At 40.3% G+C, this 21697-nt stretch overlaps 2 protein-coding genes across 2 annotated transcripts; one reads left to right on the forward strand and one right to left on the reverse strand.

Moving 5' to 3' along the window:
* The first annotated feature begins 13415 nt into the window (after positions 1-13415).
* On the forward strand, positions 13416-16818 carry atp5mf (ATP synthase membrane subunit f). The gene is made up of 4 exons (XM_018667694.2): positions 13416-13514; positions 15017-15124; positions 16337-16453; positions 16662-16818. The coding sequence occupies exons 1-4, from the start codon at positions 13499-13501 to the stop codon at positions 16688-16690; spliced, it is 270 nt and encodes an 89-aa protein (XP_018523210.1). The 5' UTR covers positions 13416-13498; the 3' UTR covers positions 16691-16818.
* Positions 16819-16954: 136 nt separating this feature from the next.
* Positions 16955-21428, reverse strand: cpsf4 (cleavage and polyadenylation specific factor 4). The gene is made up of 8 exons (XM_018667693.2): positions 20539-21428; positions 20368-20418; positions 19453-19605; positions 19214-19309; positions 18977-19070; positions 18736-18808; positions 18470-18631; positions 16955-17827 (listed from the first exon to the last, which is right to left on the reverse strand). The coding sequence occupies exons 1-8, from the start codon at positions 20639-20641 to the stop codon at positions 17759-17761; spliced, it is 801 nt and encodes a 266-aa protein (XP_018523209.1). The 5' UTR covers positions 20642-21428; the 3' UTR covers positions 16955-17758.
* Between the last annotated feature and the right edge of the window lie 269 nt (positions 21429-21697).

A 21697-nucleotide genomic window follows, 5' to 3' on the forward strand; every position in this document is an offset into this window, starting at 1 on the left:
TTGGGGGGTGGGGGGGTGGGGGTGGATGGATGGATGAGGAGAGCGAAAATGGGGGGAGAGAGGAGGAGGAGGAGGAGGAGGAGGAGAGGGGGTGTTGCCTCTGGCTGTTCATCTTTTGCCATCACTCCTTTCAAACGCGCTATTAGAGTGAAGGATGAAAGCATCCAAATCCATGTTCAACAACTTTTTTCTCTCCTCCATGCAGGATCCGGTTAGCACACATTTTTAAATTATTGAGAGTGGGGTTTTTTGTACTCATCCTAGAAAGTAGGATCAAACTGGGATTAAAAATTACATTTTCAAGGAGGGAAAAGACCAAATGAACGTAATTTGCAGCAGCTTCATAATTCACTTTATTATAGGCTACAGCGCAGACAGAAACCCTCACTTTCCACTATATTCAAAAGCTTATTCAGCTGCCAGAGCAATCAAATGTGAGTGTCGGAGTGATGGCAGAGGAGATCAGAAATGATATAAAAATATAATAGGATCACTTAAAATTCACTGATTTCACAGTTAGGTACATAAATCCCAGGAGGATATTAGAAAATGTGATTTTTCATGAGAGATTCTCTCTTGCTCTCTCTTCAGTATTTTATCTTTTTTTCAGTTTCATTTGGATTTATTGGCAGAATATGTAAGATACATGTGAGCTGCCAAAGCAAAGATAAGAAAACATTGATAGAGGAAAAAAAAGAACAATAGTGAATAGGAAGCTGTATCTTTTTTTCTCTATCTCTTGCTAAGATACACACACATTCACACGTAGCCTACACACAGACACAATGCTGGCACTGGAGCCTCTGTGTGATTGACAGTTTTATCAGTTCACTTCAATATGCTAATGCCTTATTATTGGCTCTGTCATATTGCACACCCCCACTGTTGCCACAGAGGAGCAGAGCCAGATGGGAATTAGCTAAATGGTATAGCTGTCTTTTTAGGGAGCAGCACAACAGATCCAGGATCTGCTGCTGGGGCTACATTGCAGGTTGTAGGTTTGAATCCCACTCTCAGTGTCTTTGACTTTGTGTACTGTCTCATAAAGACACAGTAAGATGTTTTGACTCTGCAAATTTAGAATTCAGTTCACCTAACTTTTGGCTCAACATCAGAGATCTCATCAAAGATCAACTTTATCAAATGATGTAGTGCATCGTGCAAAAGGTTTACCCCACCTGAATACTGAATCTGTGCTTTGGTGAATTTTACAAATAACGTCATGTTGATCTGCTATAGATTATGCGCAGAGAGCATTCCCTTTAATATTCTGGATATTCCTGTTTCTGATTAGATCAAAATCCTACATCCTGGCAAATACCATATGAGGTAAAATTAATCCAGTATGGATGAAGACACACAAAAGAACCAGAAACATATATGAGATCCCTGAACCACAGCAACAGCATGAGTTTCTCCCAGGAGTAACACTGTCACTCACATCACAAGGACAATGTACCTCACTATATCCAACAGGAGCATGTTGCACATACACAAAAATCCAATAGGTTAGAGAGGTAAAAGACGAAGCTGTACGTCTAACAAGATTGCAGTTGTGTCTGCTGTGTCTTACTGTACCCTTGTGTCAGCTTTGGAAAGACAGCAGACATTGAACTGGCTCCACTGTTCCTCCCTGCTCCTGAGACCTTGACCTTACTTCATATTTTGTCTCACTGTTGAGAGTCTTACACTTGAAACATGTAGCGATCTGTCTGCACTGTGGCCTGAGCCTGAGCATTAGATGAAAAGACAGTACACAGTTTAGTCCGTAGGAGAAGGTACAATGTGTGAATCACTTTAAAGATGCAGGTAAGAGGATTTTGTAACTTTCAGACAGAGCTAGGCTAATTGTTTCCCCTGTTTCCAGTCTTTATGCTAAGCTAAGCTAACACCAGCTGGATGTAGCTTTATATTTTACTCAACAGTAGTATCGATTTTTTTCATCTAAATCTCAGCAAGAAAGCAAATAAAGGTATTTTCCAAAATGTTGAGCTATTGTTTAAAGAAACTGCTGGGGTTTTTGCTAGGTCTGAAATATCAGTACGTTAAAAAATTGGAAAAAACACAGCAAACTTTTGCAAGTTGTTGGCTGATGGTTGAGCTTGAGAAAGAAATTCAAATATATTTAAATGTTTTCTCCCCATTGGTAGCAATGGAAATAAATCACTATTTAGTGTGACAGTGTCAAAAAGATCCCAAACTCCAGCACTGGGAGCCAAAGAAACACTAAGAAACGCCAGCTTTTCATGAAACAGCTCGGACAATGAAACAATTCTAATCTGTGACTTATCAACCAAACTATTCTTTCTGACACATACAAACATGTGCTATGGCACAGCAGGGGGTTTTGATGCTGGTCCAGAAACACGTTCTTTAGATGAATTTAATCTGCGTGAAATCCTGTGGATCACGAGGGCGTTGTTTTCTGGTTGTCTGCCTGCTTATCTCTTTAGCCTGCTGTTTGTTTACCTGTCTGACTCTCACTTTACCTGTCTGTCTGAGTTATAATTGAGCTTCCAGATTTCTGTCTTTCTGTTTGTCATCCTGCCTGTCTAGTTCTCAAATTGGCTGCCTGCCCGCCTCTCTCTCTCTCTCTCTCTCTCTCTCTCTCTCTGTCTGTCTGTGGCTGTTTCATTCTCTAACCTCAGCTTGTGGGAAGACTCGCAGCTCTGGGTTTATGCTGCGTGTTGAATAGTAATGGTTTGTCATGTTGTTTTAGCCTACAGCAATCTGTCCAGAAAAGAATGAGTTAGTGTCGATTTGCTTGTGTGTATGTGTGTGTGTGTGTGTGTGTGTGTGTGTGTTTCATAAATATTTTTCTCAGCAGCTCTCTGTTATGCATGTGTAAAAAGGTCAGACCACGTTACGCCTCCTTCACTCAAATGGAATTATTTTTCTGTCCAACCAATACCCTGCGGGGCTCGTACTGACTGAAGTGTCTGTAAGTCTGTAACAGTTGTACGTGTGTGTGTGTCTCTCTATCCCTCCATCCATTCATCCATCCCTCCTTCCAGCCTGGTAAAGATGCTGAGCCTCGACAGTGTCTATATTTAGCTGCTGGTTCAATCAATGACGGCAGAGCCACAGCGCCATGACTCTGCATACTGATAGTACTGCCGCCTATCACCACCTCCACTCACCTCTGGAGAAAGAGATAAAGAAAGACGGAGAGAGAAATGTGAGGAGAAAGGCAGGGAAATAGGCAAATTAAAGAAATTATGACAAGAAAATGAGAGCACGCCACGAAAGACGACAAAAAATTCAAAGAGCGAGAGACAGATGGGGCCTTAATCCTATCACATGGTTAGAGGAAGATGGGAAAGAGTGTGTGAAACAGACATCAGGAGGAAGAAAAGGAGGAGGTAATGATGTGCGAGGCAGGTGAGGAAGAAGAGGGATGAAAGGGAAGAGACAGGTGTAAATACAGAGGCAGGGGGATCGAGGGATAAGGACAGATGGAGAACGGAGGGGAAAGAGAGAGAGAGAGAGAGAGAGAGGCATGAAGAAAAGAGGAGGTGGAGAGTTCACGCAGGCGGAGATGAAGATATAGGGACTGAAGGGTGGATGAAGACACAGAGGAAGAAAGTGAGGGAGGGGAGGATAGCTGCAGCGTCTGAGGAAAGAGAGGCAGAGAGAAATTAGTTCCTCAGAGATGGAGAGACCGAGGGAAGAGAGGGAGAAAGAGATACCAGGGGGAGGAAAAAGAAAAAGAGAGTTCACACAAGAGTGAGTAGAGGAAGCTGTAACAGACTGCAGGGTTTTCTGTAGCAAAAGAGCAGAGTGTACTCTATTGGTATGCAATGTCACTGTGTGGATTTGGGGGGAAATGAAAGTAAAGGGACGTATAGAGGAGGTAGGAACAGGTACACCGAGGAAGAAAGAGGCAGAGCGAGTCTATTGACTCTGCTGAGACTCTGCTGAGATGTGACAAAGAGAGGCAGAGAAGAAAGAGAGACTGAGAGAGAAAAAGAGACAGATTTTGAAGCTGAATGCTTTGGAGAGAGAGGTCAGGACTGATTCACTGTTCCCTGGTGTTACACTAAATTCTGTGACCAAAGAATTTCAGCTTTTTACCAAACATGGTTCCTCCAAAGTATTTAAGGAATAGCTTTGGGAAATGAGCTTATGCACTTTCTTACTGAAAGTTAGATAAGAAGATTGTTACCTCTCCCATATCTGTTGGTTCAGTATGAAGCTGCAGCCAGCTAGCATAGCTTAGCACCCCAATTAGAAATAGGGGGAAACAGCTAGCTCGGCAATGTTCTAATGCTATATTCACACAATTATTTAGACTTGGAAGCGTTCATATATTATTCCAAGAACTGAATTAGCTGATGTGCTCAGGTTGGATTGGTTTATCAGGTGAAACCAGGTAGTTACAAAAAACTCCATTTAAACAGATAGACCTATATACTACAGTTTCTATTATCACAGTTTCCACAATTTGTGCTCTTTTCTGTCTGTTTTTCTCTGCAGCTATCAAAATTTGATATTATATACACCATTTCTGGTAACATTATTATTTTATTATAGTGTTTGATATAATAAGACAACAATATTTCACAGCAGCAATATAGCTCAAAACTCTTATTGATACTGAGTCACCAGTGAGCCATTGTTACTGTTTCTGTCCTGCTCAGCTTTTGCCTCATTTGAAGGCTACACATCACACACACACACATACACACACAACCGGTGAATTGTCTATCTCTTTCTCTCACAATAGAAGTCTCCAGTTCTTTATATCAAACACAAAAGCAAGTGCAAGAATACACACACACACACACACACACACACACACACACACACACACACACACACAGTTTGCTTCCTATTTCTGTATGCCACGCAAACATGAGTGCAGATACACAACCACACTCACACAGGTACAACACACAAATTATCTCCATCTTTTTCTCTCATGGGATGCGTATGCAGAAAAATGCAAACACGCTCTGCGCACACACACTCTTGAACACACACTCCCAATCTAAGAAGCTGTGAAAACTGGAAAGCGCCTTGAGCACTTAGAAAGCACTTGCTTTAAATCCACACTGTTGTTATGTTTGGCTGTGATCTATGCTGGGCTGGAATTACATGAACTACACAGGCAGAGCACAGCGTCTCTGTCTGTCTTTTTCTCTGTCGATGTGACACACAAACACACAGGTATACACCAATAGCACCTATTCAGCCATCTATTGACTGCATTCTTCCTTTATAATCAGTCCTGCTTATCCCACTGGGCTTAAACTAATTCTAAACTCAAATCCTAAACTGACGTTGGCAATAAATCTCTGCAGGAGTAGTTTGAAATTTTTGGGAAATAAGCTCATTCTCTTTCTTGCCAAGAGTAGATGAGCAGATCAATACTACTCTCGTATCTGTCTATTGAATATAGGGCTATAGTCAGCATCCCAGTTAGCTTAGCTTAGCATCATCACTAGAAACAAGGGAAAAAGGCAAGACTTATTAAAGGCAAATTCATCCACCTGCACCTAAAGCTCATTAACATGTTATATCAAATTTTAGCTTCATGTTTCATGCTTCATGTCAACCGTACAGACATGAGAGTGGTATGAATATTCTTATCTAACTCTGATGTCACAGTGTCAAACTGTTCCTTTAACTGAAAGCAAATTGAGGTTAATATCCATCTCTTAATTTGTGAAAATGATTTGGATTATGTTGATTCAAATAATTTACTGAAAGAACAACTAATATCCTTCTAGATAGATAGATAGATAGATAGATAGATAGATAGAGAGATAGATAGATAGATAGATAGATAGATAGATAGATAGATAGATAGATAGATACTGCAGATAGATGAGAAAGCAGCAGACGACAGGCAGAAATCTTCTTCACAGCTGAGATAATTCTATTCATAGTTCTGCTGCTCTGTTTTGCTGTTTCCATTTCAAATCTGATCCATGCTCTCTGGAGATGTTTGTCTCTGTACATGTGAATGTGTGTGTGTCTGTGTGTTTTTGTTTGTGTGCATATGTGTGCTTTCTCTCTCTCGCAGTTCAAGCTTTTAGAGCTTTGTTTAACACATTGTGCACTCGCACACACATGCACACACATCCTTAACAAACCCCTGCTCTGAAACTCAACACCATGTAACCAAAGCTCAGAGACACTCAGAGAGCCAGAGTTCGATTACTCCTCTCCTGCTTTGTATATCTCATTATCATTGCCTCCATCTTACAGCTGATGTTTATTAATGGTTGCTATGTAACAAGCAGCCCCTTTACCATTTCAGTTACACAGCTCTGCTTGTGTGTGTGTGTGTGTGTGTGTGTGTGTGTGTGTGTGTGTGTGTGTGTGTGTGCGTGCATTTATTCCTCCATTTGTGTTCTTGTGTGTGTGCAATTTTATTTTTCTCTGTCCTCAGCTGTCCTCACAGTAAAGCAAAAGGACCAGTCTGTGTCTAATCTGCTGCAGAGGCTTAAGGCCAGGTCAACTTCACCTTCCCCTGCCACATAGTCAACCCAGTTTATTTTGTCCTGCAGAGGCCAGCACCAACTATGAGGATGAGAACTGATGAACCTGATGATAGTGCAGGATGAAAAGTTGAGGGGGTTGTGATCGTGTGTACCAGATTTTTTGCAAATACATCCAATAACTGTCAAAACATTTCACTAGAAAGGACAAATGGCAACTACATGGTGGCACAAGAGGAACACTCAGGGGATCACAAAATCAGTAGGATTCATCCTGTGGAGAACACGAACATCTACAAAATCAAAATATATTTTCAAAAAATATAATAAATATTGGTTACTTCTTTTAAAGATGCATATGTATATCTAAACAAATATATTCATATTAGGTTTAGGAAATGATAAGTCCAAATGGAGGCGAATGGAGGACAGTAAAGGGCCAATGGTGCTTACAGGCAGTTTCTGCTCAGGATGAGTTTATCAGATTGACTGAGACGACTGAGAACTTCTACATGTTCCAGAGACAAACCCAGCTCCACAAGTCGTCTAACAAACTGGTATGATCCATGGTGCTTGTAAATTTCTCTCACATCTCAACTAAAATAAGGAAGGGCATCGATCACTTTAAGAACAAAGGATGTCTGATTTTTTCTTCAGCTGAAGAAGAAAAGGGCAGTGTATGTAGTGAGAGGTTTCATTAAAAACTACAAGCTCATAGGACAGAGCTAGGCTAGCTGTTTCCCCCTGCTTCCAGTCTTTCTGCTGAGCTAAGCTAATCGCCTCCTGGCTTTAGCTCCATACTTAATGCACACACAAAAGTGATATCAATCTTCTCAGCCAAGGCTTGGAGAGAAGTTAAACAAAAAAAAAAAAAAAATGTTGAATTGTGCCTTCTCAAGTAGAAAAAATGGGCAATGTAAAGTAGCACAGCTCCCTCAAAAAAATGGTTTATGTAGATAGAATTATGAGGCTTTGTGCTTTCAAATGATGAATAGTCTGTCAAGGTTAAGTGAGGATTCAACTCGATCCCAAATAAATAAAGAAACATCCTGACCCACATTTATTCTGCTGTTTGTTATTAAGCATCACAAATATATTTTTTTAAATGACAGCTTTAAAATGCTCTAAGTACCACCTTAATCTTTTTCTGCAACTTCTCTGCAGATATTAATTCCAGCACAAATTCTGCTACAGTGGGTCTGTTTTGCACCGTGTGGCTTCGTATTCTGCACAAGTGTATCTTCGATTAGTCAGCGTGCCATTAGCACCCATTACATCTAAGAGTGTGAGTGAACGTGAAAGGGAAAGTTTGATTTAGTGGCTAAAGCCATTATCGCTGCAATGAATGAAATGGTCCCCGTGGAGCGTTTCTACAAATGTAGTCTCCTCTCTCTCTCTCTCTCTCTCTCTCTCTCTGTCTTACACACATACACACAAACACACAGGTTTCCTCTGGGACACCCATCAGGGCAGCAAGCTCCTTTTAGCAGCTCCCCGGGTGATCTCCATATTTCTAATGAGATTACTGTGGTAATAGAAGAGTTGACAAACCCATTACCCACAACCCACCCCTTCCTGTCTGTCTGTCTGTCCACCCTTTCCACCAGGACAGAGATGAGGAGGAAGAAACATACAAGTCACTGAGAGGAGGAGGGGGAGAAGGAAACAGCAAAAGAGAAGGAGAGGCAGAGGGCAAAATAGTAGAAAAAGAGGAGGGAGGTTGATGAGGGAGGAAAAAGGAAGTATGAGATAGTTATAGATGGAGTAAGGAGAGATCGTCGGAAATGATAATGAAAAAAGTGGCGATTATAAAGGAAAAACAAAGGGCTAAGCCTTAAAAACGAAATGAGAGAAGAAGTAGCATGTGAAGGATGGATGAACAAGGAGTGACTGGGAGGGTGGCTGCTTAAAGGTCATGTGTATTACTGAGCCGTGTGCAGAGACGTGGGCTCAGTCCCCTCTTCTTTTCTCTCCTTTATCCTTCATCTCCCTCCACCATTCTCTCTCTGCTGCCAGTTTCTCCTTTTTGTTCTCACAGTCTCCCTCTCTTTTCTTCCCTCATCCTCTTTTATCCCTGTCTTTCCTCTCCCTGTCTGTCTATTCTTCGTACAAACCAGCTCGCCTCTCCAGCCTCCTCCCTCCCTCCCTCCATCGCTCGTTCTTTCTCCTTCTATCTCTCTCCATCAGCTTCAAAGAGCTGTCTCTGTGGCAGACCTCGGGGGCACCTGCCTCTTGAGGTGGAATAAAATCATCTGTCCCCTAGTGCTTGTGTGTGTGTCTTTGTATGTGAGTGAGTGTGTGTGTGTAGCTGCAGCTTGTACAGACTCTTCTGAAGTGCACTGAGGCCCTCAGCAGCACTATAACAAACAAACAAAACCAATAAACAAGCAGGTGAACCTGGACCACAGGGTCATTTCTGCTCATGGGTTCACTCCCTAAATGAGATTATGTTACAATGTTGTTGGTAACCTTTACAGCCCAAATGAAATTTGTGTGCATGTATGTGAGTGTGTGTGTGTGCCTCTGCATGACTGCTCAGTGTGTCAGTCTGTCATTGTGCGTTTACGTCTCTGTATGTTTGCATCTGTGAGTTTTGTGTGTGTGTGTGTGTGTGTGTGTGTGTGTGTGTGTAGGTGTTCAATGAGTACATTTGAGCATCTGCCACCTCTGGAGGAGTGTGCTGGCTTCTCAACAGCACAGAGTGAGATTGGATTAGAGGCTCTGGCTCGAGCTGTGTGTAAATCAGACAGACGCAAGATGTTAGTTCAACAGAGTGTGTGACCTTCATGAGGGGAGGAGAGGAGAGGTTTTGCTAGACAGCTGGACAGTTTCCTCCAATTAAAAGTTATAGGTTACGTTCATATTAGTATAGACACTGACAGTGACCTCTGTGGTCTGTCTGCCATAACTTTAAAAGGATATTTTGGAAATTCGCTTATTCACTTTATTGCTTAAAATTAGATTAGAAAATTGGGTGGTGCAGTGACGTCATGGAGCCTTTCGTCACTGTGAAGTTGCCAGGCAAACATCCAGAGAGTCACTGGCCCAGCCAAGAAATTGTCACATAACCCCTTGTAAACTCACAAACTGATGTTGTTTTATGTTTTTGTAGAGATAAAACAAATGAGATATACTGTGTTCATTAGTGAGCTTTAGAGATGCTGTAGACAGATTTCTTTCTTTGACAGATACAGCGAGATGCTTCCTGTTTCTGTCTTTGTGCTAAGCTAACAGCTGCTAGCTCCAGCTCCATATTGTAAACAGAGTTGTATCAATCTTCTCGCTATTTTTTTACTAAGATGATGCTGAACTTCAAATGTCCAACATTTTTTAACCTGAAATCAGTTTTGTTTTTTGTTTGTTTGTCACTTGGATGCAGCAGAAGCAAGTAGTGAAGAAATGAGATCACCTCTCCCCCTCTCTCTCTCTGTCTAAACCCAACCGGTCGAGGCAGATGGCCGCCCACCCTGAGTCCGGTTCTGCTCGAGGTTTCTGCCTCTTAAAAGGAAGTTTTTCCTTGCCACTGTCGCCTAGTGCTGCTCATGGTGGGATTTGTTGGGTCTCTCTCTGTAAATACCTATTTTAAAGAGCATGGTCTAGACCTGCTCTATATGAAAAGCGCCTTGAGATGACTTTTGTTGTGATACGGCACTATATAAATAAAATTTAATTTAACTGAATTGAATTGAACACAGCACTGGCAAATCATCACTTTTTAAATTCATACAGTGAATGTGTAGCTAACTGCTTACCACAGAGCAACATTATCATTCATTCAGAGTCACTGATGGCCTCCTAATGAATGCAAGTTCAATATTCATTCACCTGTTAGCTCTGTTTTTGGTCTCCACCAACACCTGAGGGAAATGTCTGTCTCTTAAGTCGTTAAATGCACCACTTTGTTCACCAGCTAGCTGGTCACTAACTTTGTCTGTCTGCTGTTTGGCACTGGGCAGGTCGTGTTCAGTAGGTTTATCAGAATCTTTCCAATGAAAACAGTTGCCACCTGAAGCTTATAATGACACCATGAGAGCCCAGAGAGAAAACTAAAAGTAAAGCTGTGGGCAAGTGGAAAATGAGAACATATGTTATAAAGAAAAATGTAACAAATACAACCAAACATCCTGATCTTGTTTCAAAACGCAATGTTATGAGAAGGGAATTCTCTTCTGTTATGTTTTGGCGTATGGTGAAATACAGCCACTCTGGAGAGAAATAATACACACATTCTCCCACATTCCTTCCAAACCTATTTCCCCCACTCCTCAAATCTGTGTGCTGGGCTTTCTACCTGAATACTCAAAACAATCTAAATATGAAATTGGTGTGATCAATATCTGTCTGGCTATATGTCTAGCCTTCTGTGCAGAAAACAGTAAATGTACTGTATTTATTGTTTTCTGTTCTAGTATGAACCTGTATGGGAATAATAAGCTGCAGGTAGTAAACCTAAAACAATTCGCCGAAAGACACTAAAAAGCTCAATAGAGTCAAGGGAAACTGAGTCATTTCTTTTTAGTATTTTATTTTCCGTTCTGCTCTCACAGAACAGAGGTGCTGAGGGGCTGGCTGTGTTACAATTATTATTTCATCCAGACATACTCTATATCGAACAGACAAAAAAACTCTTTGCCAACATAAAGCAAAAAACTGGACTACTTTTGTGACAATGGGAGAAAGTTGAGGCTCTGATTAGACTGTTTAGTATCAGAAAAATCTGGCAACTGTGTAGAAGAGAGGAAAGATCTGGGTCAACATGGCAGTAAAGAGAGCTGAATCATCAACATCAAAGACTAAACCTGGTGAAGATTCATCCATGTTCAACACACACACACACACACACACAATGTAGTCATGAAGCCACCTACGGGAAAGAGAATGAGAGAAAAAGATAAGGGGGGAGAAAAGCGCAGTGGGTGTTGGACATCTATATGAGTCCTTCATCTAATGAATGTCATTAGAGGGAAGCAGAGGAATCAGTCTAATAAAGGAAAGAGGTTGCTGCTCAGTCTTGGATGAAGGCCAAAACCACTACTACACACCCTCAATCCCTCAGTGTGTGTGTGTGTGTGAGAGAGAGAGAGCGAGAGAGAGGTGAGATAGAGAGGAGTGTATTGATCGGTGGGCGAGCCGAGAAGGGACCTGAACCGCCACGGCACCACCTCTGCCACTCACACAAAAACACAAACACCAGCATGAATACGGTCTTAACTATATCTTCAGGTACATTTTGGATACCAGTGCCACTGGCTGCTCATCGATCAGCTGCTTTCTCTTGAAAAAATAAAGGAATGAAAAGACTTCCCTGATAGAGTCAGGAGGCACCAGAGCAGTAAACCCTTCAGGTCATTGTTTGAAAATACATGAGATCTGACACACTGTGCTTCCTAAAGGAGAGAGTGATTTAATGTGGGGTTGTACAAAAAACCCTGAGGAATCAGAACATGATATATTTCCTTTCTTTTCTTACCCAACACTAAAGAACAATCAATATTACATATTTATGTGATTCATTTATGAGGTACAGGATTAATAGGCACTGAGATCTTTACCTCTGTATTGACTGTTTTATTTCCTTCTGTCTATGTTAGCAGGAAGATCTACATTAATGGATAATGTGTGATACCTATAGGGCGAAGTCTTTCAAATTATACCACCGATCATGTATTAATTCATGAATGCAAAACTTACTCCAATATAGTGATGATTTACTGTGAAAAGTGAACCCATGTGTGTCCCATGTGTGCAGTTTTCATACAAGATATTTATATTCACTGGTATCTATACACGCAGAAACACAAAGCAGTGTAAAAAAGTCTACATTGAAGCAGTCGTTCCCCACCTTACTGACTTGTGACCTCTTAATCCTGAGCAATGTGTATTTGCAACCAATGACACAGGTTTCAATCAACAATTATTCTCTTTATTAATTACTTTTTCCAATACTTTGTTAATTAACCATTTAGTTGATGTTATGACAGAAAACTGTGTAAAATGGTCTTTTAGGTTCCACAGAGTCCAAGGCGACATCTATAGTGTATTTTATTATTTAAGATTCATTTTTCAGTGATTCAAGATAGAGATAATCAATAAATCTTTACATTTCACAGGCTGGTATGAGTGCTTTTTTTCTCTTTTAAAATTACTTAATTATTAAAACTACCACAGTTGATGCAGAACCATTTTCTGTCAGTTGACTAATTGAATGGCTGTTTTAGCACTCGTCCTGAAGAGATAACATCACCCAGGTATTCATGAGAGAAAAGCTGTGATTAAAGAAACATCAGAAAAAAAAATTTAATTTTGTGTAGCAAATGTCTTTTTTATGCTCTCCTATCCTGTTTGTCTCATGACATCTTTTGACCTGTTTGGCAGTTGGTTGGGAACCATTGTATTAGGGGGTTTAAGCTAAAAGCAACACCTGGAACAAGTTTCCTCTCAGACATAAACACATGCACACAAATGACTTTTTCTACATCAGTTATCCCCAATAAAATATTTAAAGCTGAAAATAAAGGATCAAATTATATTTAATTAACTAGCATCACATAATTACTGTCTGAAGAGCTCCCACACAACTTCTGCAAGGTTTACACTGAGGAGCATTCACTCCTCCTCTTTTTCAAAATCTATTAAATCCATACACCTCACAAAAACAATACATGGTCTACAGTCACTTTATCTTCTTTTACTTTCAGTATACAAATGGCATTTTCTAATGGAGGAGTTAAAAGTATTTGCCAAGCCCCTTGTTTAGTACTTGGCCTGTTTGTACTTAGCCTTTTAGTGTACAGAAAACAAACGCCAGTCGTTATTAGTTCCCTTTTTTATAAGGTTTTTCTGTACACAGCGCCATTAATGAAAACCTTACGATCCACTGATATGCTTTTAGAAATAACAGCAGTTAGAAATCCTCTTGGTCTCATCATCAGTGATCTCATTTCTTATGCTGCCCTCTGGTGGATAAATGGAAAAACTACATCTTCTCCCATAATGCACTTCCTCGTTTTATTCCCATCAGTCACCGCTGCGAGCTCCTTGCACCAGTCAAGATGGCGGACAGACCAGGTAATACATCGTGTCCTCTGCTAAAATAATCACAATTTGTCTGTTTTCTGCGCCTTGTTGTCGGTGAATGTTGATGTTTCCAGAGCCTGTGTGTGTTTTTCAGTCAGACGGACCCTTACTGGTTCAGGTGAAGGTCTGAGTCTGACTGAAGGCCGCACTCAACCCCCCGAGTCACGTCAAGGACTTTGCGGGTCATTGGCAGATTTGTAGTTAAAATTAATCTGCGAACCGCTTTTAGACAATAAACTGCCATGTTCAGTGAGCAGATTGATGTGACAGTTATGTTGTATATATAAGTTATGTAACCATTTCTTTTGGTTAGCTTGCACGGTAGCCTGCAAACCCAGTGTCTACTGTCAATCCAAACTCTCATACTATCCTCGGTTAATTTCAGGCCTACTGCAAAAATAAACCGTAAAAAATAAACATTGAAGGCTGAGCTTTGCCTTACAGTGTTTTTTAATCGGCGGGCTACATGTTATTCATTCATTACAGCTGCTGTACAGCTACAAACACCTGTTAAAAGTCAGATGTGGCCCCACAGTACTTGGCTCCAGAGGTGAAAAGTAACTGTGAAGAGTAGATTTAAGTGACTCTGTAGGTGTTTTTCAGTGTTAACTTCACTTTTTTTTTTTTTATCTGTAAACTGAATACTTTAGTTTTTCTGCTTTTTAAAAGATGAAGTTGTTTACTTCTCTGCAGAATTCAGGGCTGTAACCAGTGAGTCAGTATCAATTAGCCGGCTGATTTCAATACCTATGACTGTAAATGCCAGAATATAGTGACAAATACTTAATAATCACAAATCCTCAGAGACCAAGGTGACATCTTCACATTGTTTGTATTGTCTGAGCTATTGTCCGAGCAAATGTGCAAAATTCAACAATACTGAATTACCAACACATAAAACTAATGTTGTAAATCTTCAAATGTTGAAACAGTGAAACCTGTAAATGTTTGGCATTTCTGCTTGAAAAATAATTAGTAATAAGTTATTAATAAGTAACATATTGTTGAAATTGTTGCTGATTCATTTTCTGTTGCTCATTGAATTAACATCATATCAGCTCAGGCAGAATTAAATTTCTTCAACATAAGAAATTTATAAATATAAATAATTATTGTTGTGCTCATGCATAATGAGTAGTGTTTCTTTGGACAAATGTTTTTATTGAGCAATTAAATAGTGATTTAGTTGTCAGTCAAAGGAAAGTACCGCATCTTCACAAAACAAGGAACATGTTGCTTTTTTTCATTTCATTGTGTTATAAATTGAACACCTTAGTGTTCAGGTATTTAAGCAAGTCCTCACCTCAGGCTCTGCTAACTTGTGAGGGGCAAGCTGTTCTGATAAGTTAATTATTGAAAAAACTAACTTTGCTATTTTATTTTTGTGATCTCTGGAGGCCCATGTAAATCAGACGAGCAGAGCTACAGCAGATTCTGCTCTGTGTGGACAACATGTAATTTTAAATGTTGTTGTTTTCTCCACCTGTGGCTAGTTCCTGTAGTTGAGAAGCGTCTGATGGATGTGAAGCTGGGTGAGCTGGGAACTTGGCTTGGAGGTCGAGACTTCACCCCCAATGGCCTCATCTCAGCCTTGCGCAAGGGTGAGCAAACATGTTGACTTTAAAAACTTTATTCAGGATTTTTAAAAACCTCTTTCTGTCCTCTTATCTCCTCCACATTAATTCTGGGTCGTTGGCTTGAGTTTAATCACAAATCAGGAGTGGATTTCACAGTTTTCAACATTAAGCAACTTTGTAGCTCTTAAAACATTTTAGATTTCTCAGATCTTTGGATGGAAAAGGGACTAAATCTGTGTCAGCAGCACAATTCACAAAGCATCACATTAGAGCAAAGTCCCTTCACATAGGTTGGAGATACAATCTCAAATCATTATTTTTTTACTAAATATTTAGGAAACATATATATTTATTTCATTCTCATCAGCATTCACAACAAACTGCCATTTTACAATTGCTGTGAAAGATTGTCAGTTCAGCATTGTCATAATCACAAAACGATTAAAAAGTAGCTCCCATAAAAGGGGCATTTCCAAAGCATTTTAGTGCTAAAGGTAGGTCCTATTAGTCTGTGGGAAGTTAGAGGGCTCCTAACTCACTTAGACCTGCTCGCAGTGGTCAGGCTCTGCAGGCAATTGGCATCATTGCATTAGTGTTTGGGGAAATTGCAATAAAATAACCTTTTAAATGCATATTTTGATGGCAGATAAGCTGTGATGGATCCAGTCAGCTCCCCAACAAATACTGCAGAAATGCAGTTTGCTGATGAACTTCAAACAGCACAACAAAACTATTATTCGACCCCACTGACAGTTTATAAAGTGAACATCATTAAAGAATCACCGACGTTAAGAAAAGAGTCAGATGTAATGGTCATTGCTGGATCACCTGGTAAAACTTGCACTGTAGGTAGAATATACAGATGCAGTCTACTGACAAGTCCATATTTAACTTTGCTGAAAAAATCTGTTTGTAAATATTTATTTACAATCACTGACACAGACATGTCAACTGTCACCGTGGACATTTGAACAGGTTAATTCATGAAACATGTCATTCACAGTATTGGGGTAAGCCCATCTTAGCAAGATACTATGTGAAAACAGCCTCAGAAGTAGACAGAGGATGGGAAGTGTATCGACCCTCATCATCAAGAGGTTCACACCAGTGAAGTCTTAATCACATGCTGTGTTTCTGACATGTATTTCCCCTTTTACCATGTTCACTCACATGTTCACCTTGTTGCAGTTCACCTGTGGTTTATGCCATTTTGTTTTTTGTTTTGCCTCCCTCCAGGCCATGACAGATACTACAACAAGTACATCAATGTGAAGAAGGGAGGCTTCGGTGGCATAGCTATGCTGCTGGCTGGCTACGTAGCCCTCAGCTACCTGTGGGAATACGACCACATCAGTAAGAAATACATACACTCCTTTACTTCACATTTGTGATGTTCTACCTTTTGCTAAGATTGTTTTTTTTGAGAGTAAATGTCACATCTCCAATATTTTATTTGTGTACTCCAGTTTCTCTGTCTTCAGTACATCACTGATGTGAAAAACTAACTTTTAAATTGAATGTTTAACATCCTTCACCTCTGTTTCTCCATCTTCTCTTCCAGAACACGATCGCTGGAGGAAGTACCACTAAACCCCTTCAGCAGCCATCAGACCATCAGGGGTTGAACATAGATCTCTTTGCTCCCCCTGCTCTTTCTACCCTCAGCTCTGTAGTGTTAATATGTGACTGTTGTGACCAATAAACAATGTAAAGATTTACAGTTGTACATCATGGTTGGTTGTTTACATCTAAAGCTGTTCATACTTAAAACTCTCCACTGTCAGTTACCCTATGTGATAACACTAGTGGCTGTCTCATTGTTGCAGTAACATGAATACAAGTGTAACAGGTAAATCTGTAACAAGAACATTTATTTGCACACACTGTACAGATTGTAAGAATATGTCAAACAATGAAACTTATCCGTGGATACAATTTGAGCTGAGCCAAAGTTCTTTACCCCCACACACTGTCTTAGTTAAAGTCTGTATGATCTGTGTGTTCAGATCTAACAACACATGGCCTCCATGTATGATGGTTAACAATTTATCTCCAGGATTTTTAGTTAAAAAAAAAACCACATAGTTTAGGTTGAGGAGTAAATTTTGACAAGTGAAATATTGTGTGTGGTAAGTGGGTTTCAGGTAGTGACACAGGATGGGTTTTGGCTCTGATTAATCACAGTTTGTGTACAAACAGCATTACTTGACATTCCTGCTGGTATTAATCACATTTGTTTTTGTTTTGTGTTTTTAATATTAACATTGTCAGACAGATTTACTACAATTAGCAGGCTCAGCACTGGTCTGGTATAACAAATGCAATCCAAATACAGCTCTGCACCTCTGTTGGAGATACTTGCTGCAGACTGGACAGTGGGTCTGATGCCTACTTCTTCAGAGTCAGTGTGCTACACAGTACAAACATTGTAGAAAACCCAACAAATCGAGTCATTCAGCCACAGCCGCGCAGATGTGACCTCTGTCTTTTCCTTGTTGTCATCTTCACATATCCACAGGTTGTAAGAAGCAAAAAAAAAAAAAAAAGTCTTTAACTTCAGCCTGTGGAGCGGAGGGGCTTCCTCCTGTCTCCTCTGCTCACATCAGCAGAGCGAGCTGCAGCACTGTGGTGTTTGGACCACAAGGTGTGTTTGGAAGGTTACTGTCCGCTCAGGAAGGCAAGATGGCCTTTAGTGCATTTGTTGGCATAGTGGCCCTTCTCACCACACTGCAGACACAGGGAAGACAAAAGCATTAAGACTACAGATTACAGAGATATAAATAAAAATAAACACTGAAACATTGATACTTTTTTATAAAATCACAGATAATAGTGAACCCTGTTAAGTTGAAGAAGTAACCTAGTAACTAAGCTACTCCTTAAGGAATAGTTCAATTAACAATTCAGTAGAAAGATCCCACTTAAATATCTGAACAGCAGCATCCACCTAGCTTAGCATAGTTTAAAGACAAAACAAAGGGAAACAGCTAGCCTTGCTCTGTCTAAAGGTAACAAGCCAACCACCTCTAAAGCTCACTGATTAACATGTTATATCTCAATTTTTTTGTTCATAAACTGAAGTGTAAAACTTATAATTAACTGTTTTACCTGGTGTTATGTGCCAAACAATTTGGCTGGGAGCAGTTGCCAAGCAACCAGCAGAGACTCTGGGAAGTCAGTGCCCCCAACCAAGAAACAGTCCTGCACATAACCCCCTACAAAAGGCTGCTAGTGGTAACTTCATAATTACTTAACAGTGATGGGTGGCATCAATCCTCTTATCTAATTCAGCAAAAGAAAGCAAATACATCTATCTGGTGCACACAAAGCCACATCAAACAAACAAACAAACAAACAAACGAGACTCACCTTGTAGCAGGTGACCTGGTCCAGTGGACGAGGACCTCTGTTGGCAGTCATGTTATTTTGCTGCATTGCACCCGACATTGTGTTGTTCTGCGGCCGCTGGCCTGGACTGGAGTTGGTCAGCTGGATTAGAGAGAGTGACGAGCGGCCGATGGTAGGCACGGGCTGCAGCAGGACACGGGGAAAGAAAAACTGCTCAGCAACAAAGTAGCAGGTTTAAAACATGCAGCAGATGTGTGTATTAGCTGTTTGTGCTCGTATCCTCTCACCTTTGTCTGGTTCTGGGTTTGCTGTGGTAGAGGAGGCTGTTCAGAAGCTCCCATTGGCAATTCAAAACGAGGGCTACAGAGGAACATCTCAGTGTTAAATCTATGTTACTGCAGGGGGGAGTTTCCAAATATTTTCATTTTATTGCGGTCTCTATCTTTTGTATGAGATAATTCATCATATACTGTTATTATGGCAGAAAGAGCGTTATCATGTAGGGATCAAATGAAAAGGAAAACATACTGCATAAATTTACAGGATTTTCCTTCCGGACAGAAGCCCACCAGGTAATTCACACAGATAACCCTTCTTGTGTGTCTGTGTCTGCAGTCGGGACCTGAGAAAGGGACATGAACAAAAAGTCAGGAACAGCAATATAATAACACAGATGGATAACAGGAAGTAGAGAAGGTGTTTTGCTGCAGATGAAGAAGCAGCAGGGGCAGACTGTGCACATAAACAGAGCGTTCTGGGACCTACCATGTTTGCAGAAGCCTCGGTCGTACCAAGGACAGTCTTTAATCTTGGACTCTGGATCGATGTGCAGGAATGGACATTCCTTATTGCTACACTCACCTGTGAGCATCAACACACAAATAAAATCAGGCTCAAATCATTAACCAGCAACTGCACAGAGAAGGAAGAAATACACTGCAGGCATATTAACGATGGATGCTGATCAACAGCTCATCTGTGCGATTCTGAGAAAATCAACAAACCAAACTTGGAGTAGAAGTAGCATTCAGGCATCTTGGTCATGTCATATTCATGGAGAAACTCGCACTGGTCTCCCTTCTTGCACAGTCCTCTGAGCCAGTGCTTACACACCACTGTCTTCTCCCCACTGATATGACGGAACGGACACATCCCACCTGAGAGTGGAAACAAAAAACAATCAATTGACACAAACGCAACAATTTGGCTAATTCATATCCACTGGGCAGTGTTACTAGTTGCTTGTTTCACTCACTTCAACTGCCAGGTTTTCCCACACTTAGAAAAAACCTTGACCTACCAGCATCTTGCGCATGCATCTGTTAAGATGGTTGTGCAAGTATATACTAGCTGTTATTTATTTAGTTACTGCTAATTTAAAGCAGTCACTTCCTGCTGCTCATAAAGAGGATTTTGTTGAGAGGCAGCCACAGGAAATGCATCTGACTGATCACCAACATTAATGACAACCACCATTATTTTTAAATACTTCAGTGTGGGCAACAAGTGGACATTTAAGTGCTTTTTTGCAGGGTAGTTTTAAATAGTGAAGGGAGGGATGTTACAAATAAACAGCAACTATAAGCAGGATGGATGTGAAGCTGAAAATGTCATTGATAATAAATGTAATTTTAAAACATGACAACAGGATCCTGGCTTTATTTTAGCTTAACGCAATGAGACTAACGAAAGTTCCTTTACTGCTTCAGTTTTGACAATTAAAAAATCTATCCTGTGAGTCCCTCACCTTTATGAATGTGAAACACTAAATTGCTGGAGTATCTCTTTAAAAAGTTATTTCTCATTCCACTGACTTGGCACTGTCATGTTTTAGTTATTCTCATTATGTGTGGACACTACATACACTAACTTCATACAGAGTTAAGATTCCTACAGCTGTTGAAATGGTGTGCTCTTACCTTTCAGACAAGCTGCTCTCATGAAGAACTCACATACCGCAGACCCGGATTCTGCAGAAAAACACATTATTACCACCTTAACAGAGTCAAGAGACCAAAGCTGACACGAACAGAGACACAGCCGTTAGAGTCCACATACGGCTAAGTACCAGCTAGCACCCCAGCACTTACTGTCCATGCCGGGGAAGGGCAGAGGCTGCGCTCCCAACTGCTGCTCCACAGCAATCTCCAGGTCGAACTTAATGTGATCCACGTTAGCCAGTAACTCCTGCATGTCTGCATGCGTTGGTTTGCCGAGCTACCTTCAGAGAAATGTCCGTTTCTGTTAGCTAGCTTGAAGTTGAGCTAGTTAGCTAGGGACTTCTTCATTAGCCAGCTAAAGTGGCTAACGAGGCTAGCCAGGCTTACCGATACCCTGTCAACAATCAGCGAGCTTCACGACGAGAAACCACAACAGCTTTTGTAGCTTTAAGGTTTAATAACCACCCTGGATGGTGTTCGCTGAGTAACTTTTTGTTTGTCACGGAATTGCTTCTTGTTCTCAACAGTGTGAGGCGCGCAGACTGACCTCTGACCTGACGGAACAAGACTCGACTAAACGATCGTCGAGAGGTTTGATTAACCCACATCACATAGTGGTGAAAGACAGAAAACTGTTGGCCGTGCTACTGGTTTAAATCAATTACTCAGTGACATTTTTATTACATTCATAATATCTAAATAAATTTTTTCATGTTTGGCATATTGTCCATTAACTTAATTGTTCATTTGTATTTTCTAGAAATGTAATTTAATTATCTACATGAAGGTTTAAACGTCCAATATGTTTTCAGGAATAAGACATAATATAAAAAAATACATAAAAGGATAAATGTACGGAGTCCAAGAGATTAACAAATTTGTGCACACAATTTAGTAAACCATGCCGTACAATTACTTGTTATTTATTTGGCATAACTTAAGAGAATTATTTTTTCTTAATTAATCAATGAATTTTTTCATCTATAAAACATCACAATTTCTCAGAGCCCATGGTGAGGTCATCAAATCTGTTGTTTTGTTCAACACCAACCAGATTCTCATATCACTGATCGCACTCAGGCTGCGATCAGAGAAGGTTTAACATTTTTGCTTGAAAAATTAGACAACTCATGGATTATCAAAATGATTGCTGCTTAATTTTCTGTATGGGGCAGTAATTTAGCAAACCTTTTTTAAAGGTTTTCTCAAAATTTCATGTCAGTATATCTCTTTAAACATTATCCAGACTGACTGTAGCTCCATTGTACAGTATTTGCTTTAGCGGTTTCATTTTAAAGTTTACACACTG

This window comes from Lates calcarifer, linkage group LG11 (genome assembly GCF_001640805.2).
Source record: "Lates calcarifer isolate ASB-BC8 linkage group LG11, TLL_Latcal_v3, whole genome shotgun sequence".
NCBI classification, from domain to species: Eukaryota; Metazoa; Chordata; class Actinopteri; family Centropomidae; genus Lates; species Lates calcarifer.